Source organism: Zonotrichia leucophrys, chromosome 18 (genome assembly GCF_028769735.1).
Source record: "Zonotrichia leucophrys gambelii isolate GWCS_2022_RI chromosome 18, RI_Zleu_2.0, whole genome shotgun sequence".
NCBI lineage: Eukaryota > Metazoa > Chordata > Aves > Passeriformes > Passerellidae > Zonotrichia > Zonotrichia leucophrys.
The window spans coordinates 254,719-258,360 of NC_088187.1; the positions used below are offsets into that span (position 1 = coordinate 254,719).

At 55.9% G+C, this 3,642-nt stretch overlaps 1 protein-coding gene across 1 annotated transcript; it reads left to right on the forward strand.

Moving 5' to 3' along the window:
* Positions 1-582: 582 nt before the first annotated feature.
* Positions 583-2,546, forward strand: LOC135455548 (gastrula zinc finger protein XlCGF49.1-like). Its single transcript, XM_064728877.1, has 2 exons — positions 583-800; positions 1,940-2,546. Exons 1-2 carry the CDS (start codon positions 583-585, stop codon positions 2,544-2,546), a joined length of 825 nt encoding a protein of 274 aa, XP_064584947.1.
* Positions 2,547-3,642: the final 1,096 nt, after the last annotated feature.

Consider the following 3,642-nt stretch of genomic DNA (forward strand, 5'->3'; position numbering starts at 1 on the left):
CCTCCCAGTGTGGTCCCAGTATAATCCCAGTTGCTTCCAATTTCTCCCAGTATGGTCCCAGCTGCCTCCAAGCATGGTTCCAGGTGCTTCCTAGATCAGCCCAGTCAGTCCCAGGATTATGCTATTTGCTGCCAGCGTGCTCCCAGTTGCTCCCAGTCAGGCCCAGTATGGGGGATGATGTGCAGGGTGTGTTCCCAGTCGCACTCAGATACTCCAAGTATTAGTCCAGTCCCTCCCAGTATGACCCAAAGATGAGCCCAGTGTGCTCCCAGTCCCTGCCAGTATGAACCAGTTGTGCTCCACATGGTTCCAGTTGCTCTCTTTCACCCTCACTTTTGTTCCAGTCACTCCCAGTATCTCCCAGTGTAGCCCAGTTCCCTCCAGCATGTTCCCAGTTGCTCCCAGCTGGGTTTTTGGGGGCATGTTTGGAGAATGAAGCAGTCCAAGGCTGAGCGGAAAAGGCCCCTCGGTGGGACATCGCGGGTGCCAGTGGCGGCTGCTGGCAGAGGCAGCCTGGAGGAGCAGAGCCCTGTGTGCCCCAGGAGCCCAAAGTGGGGAGCCCAGAGAGGGGGGAGCGCCGCCATGGGCGGGAGCCTCAAGAGCCTGGAGAGGGGCAGGGGGCACTCCTTGGAGCCCCTGCACTCCAAAGCAGAGAATGAGGGAAGAAGGGAGCCTGGGAGCCCAAACAGCCCCGGCATCCCAAACGGAGAGAGCAAAGAGGGGGGAGCTTTTGGCATTGCTGGGACTGCCAGCAGCCTGGGCAGGGCGGGCACCGAGGAGAAGGGGGACCCCCAGTCCAAGTATGACCCCCGCAGCTGGGACAGGGGGGAACCCCCGAACACCAGAGGGGAGGGACCAGGGATGGGGAACTCCTGGGAGGCTTTTTCAGGGCTGAATCTATTCGGGAGGTTTTATGGAGCCCAGATACCCAGTGACTTGTAGAGATGGACTCGGGCAGACGGACCTTCAAACCCAACGTGCTCATCCCTTGTTTTGCCCAAACCAGGATTTCCCATTGCCAACCCCAGGAGCCTGTGAGAAAGAGGAAGATACCTCAGGGCACTGAAGCAGATGTGGAGGAAGTCAGTGTCTCTGGAATGCTTAAAATCACAGGGTTTTGGGAAAGCTGCAAAAGACAAGCCTCAGAGGCAGTAGAACTGTGATTAGAGCTTTGCAGCAGCCATAAGATTGGTCAGCAGAAAAATTATATAAGAGGTAGAAAGTAAGGAGAAATCGAACAACGGTCTGTGCATTAACGCTTATCTAGAATAACTCCCTAACCTGCAGAAAAGTATATCTAGCAAGATATTAGAAAGTTCCAAGCTTAATAATGGAGCCCTGTGCATCGTGTTTCAAGGCTTACAAGCAGGTATTTTATCTGAAATAAGCAAGCATTGTTTTAACCGAAGGTACATTTGCTTGGATGGAACTACTGTGAATATGCTTTTGCTTTGTGTGATTGGTCAAAAATCCTTTAAAGTAAGTTTTAACATTAGGTTCTTTGTCCGCTACCTGGCATGTGAGCTGCTGGCATCTTCCCATTGTCATAACCATGTAATGAGACTGATGCTGGAAAATAAAACAGGTCAAGACACGTTCCTAGCAGTCCAGTCCTGTTTGTGATTTGTGTACAGCCTTGAGCTGGTGAGGAGTTCCCCTTTCCCCCCTCTGTGCTGCTCCATCTCCCAGCCCAGCACGGCCCCAGCTGCAGCACAGCCCTGGGGGGATCTCCTTGCCCTTGCCTGTGGCACAGAGGCAAATCCCATCCTGTCCTTGTCCTTCCTCCCCCAGAGCAGGAGCTGAGCATGGAGAGCAGGGAGGACAAATGCCCGCGGCCGGACCTGGTGGCAGAGGCCATTTTGAGTGGCTCCATGGCGCAGGAAGCCAACGGGGAGGAAAAGCCCCAGAGATGCCACACGAGGAGGGGCTGCTAATGCAGCTGGCGGGGATCTGAGGGGGAAAGAGCCAGCCTGGGCCGGGAAGGCGGCCGGAGATGGAGCCAGAGCTCGGAGCTGGTGCTCCATGAGCAGCTCCATGATGGGGAGAAGCCTCACACGTCTGTGGAGTGTGGGAGAAGCTTCAGGTGGAGCTGTGACCTGATCAAGCACCAGAGGACCCACACTGGGGGGAGGCCCCATGAGTGTTCAGAGTGTGGGAAGAGGTTTCAGACCAGCTCCTGTCTCCTCCGGCACTATCAGAGTCACACAGAGGAGAGGCCCTTCCAGTGCCCTGACTGCAGTAAGGGATTCAAGCACAACTCCACCCTCGTCAAGCACCGGCGCATCCACACTGGGGAGAGGCCCTACGAGTGTGATAAATGCAGGAAGAGGTTTCTGACCAGCTCTGATCTCCTCAAGCACTATCGGATTCACACAGAGGAAAGGCCCTTCCAATGCCCTAACTGTGGGAAGGGATTCAGGCAGAACTCCCACCTTATCACCCACAGGCGAATCCACACTGGGGAGAGGCCCTACGAGTGTCCCCAGTGTGGGATGAGCTTCTCCAGGAGCTGTACCTTGACCCAACACCAACAGAGGCACCGGTAAGGGAAGCCCTGCGAGTGCCCTGAGTGCGGGCAGAGCTTCGTGTGCTGCTCCAGCTCCATCCCCCACTGGAGGAGGCACTTTGGGCACGGCCCTGGTCACTCACATTCCCTGTGATCCATGTTGGGAACACACCTGGCTACTTCTCCTTTTGGTTCGACCTTTATGTTTCTCTCTTCTCCATCTCTTTGCACTCCAAAAGCCAAGAGGGATGGATCTGTCACTTGAAAAGCACCCAAATCCCAGTGAAAAGAGCTCAATCATACCCCAAAAGGGCTCAATCCCACCTCAAAAAAACTCAGTGTCATACCAAACTCACTTGATTCCTCAGCCGTCTGAGTAAGATGGGGCTGGGAGGAGATTGGGAGAAGTGGGATCTCAATTAGAGCGGTGGGATGGGGATTGTGTGGGGCTGGGTGTGTGGAATGTATTTGATAGCAAATAAAACTCTCAGACTCACTGATTTCTCTCCCATTCATTTCAGTCCGTTACAGTTCTGTTTGCAGAGTGCTACCTCCCAGAGTGTCCCCTCACAGTTGCCGCCCTTTCCCTGCCCCCTTTCCCACCCTTTCCCTGCCCCCTTTCCCCTTATGGTTCCCACCCTTTCCCTGCCCCCTTTCTTCTCACGGTTCCCACCCTTTCCCTGCCCCCTTTGCCTTAACGGTTTGGCCTTCGGGAACGGGGGAGGAGGAGGAGGGAGGGAGGAAGAGGCCGAGCGGCCGCAGCACAAGAGGAGAGGGAGAATCTCGTGCCTTGGGCGCTCCCCGGAGTTGCCGCAGCTCCGGGAACATCACCCCCTGTTTTGCAGGTGCCCGGGGAGGAGGAGCGCGGCCCAAATATCCCAGGGGGTGCCTGGGTTTGGGGGGATGTTTGGAGCTGGCAGGGCTCCAAAGCCGAGACGCAGATGGCCCTCGGAGGTCACCGGGAGGTGTTTTGGGGGTCCCGGGGCCGGCAGTATAAGCCCAGTTGGTCCTGCCGTGTGCTTCCAGTTTCCTTGCCACTCCCATTATGAGCCTGGTCACTTCCCCTCACTCCCTGCAGGATCCTATTCGCTCCCATTGTGAGCCCAGTCCCTCTCAGTGATTCCCTATGATGATGC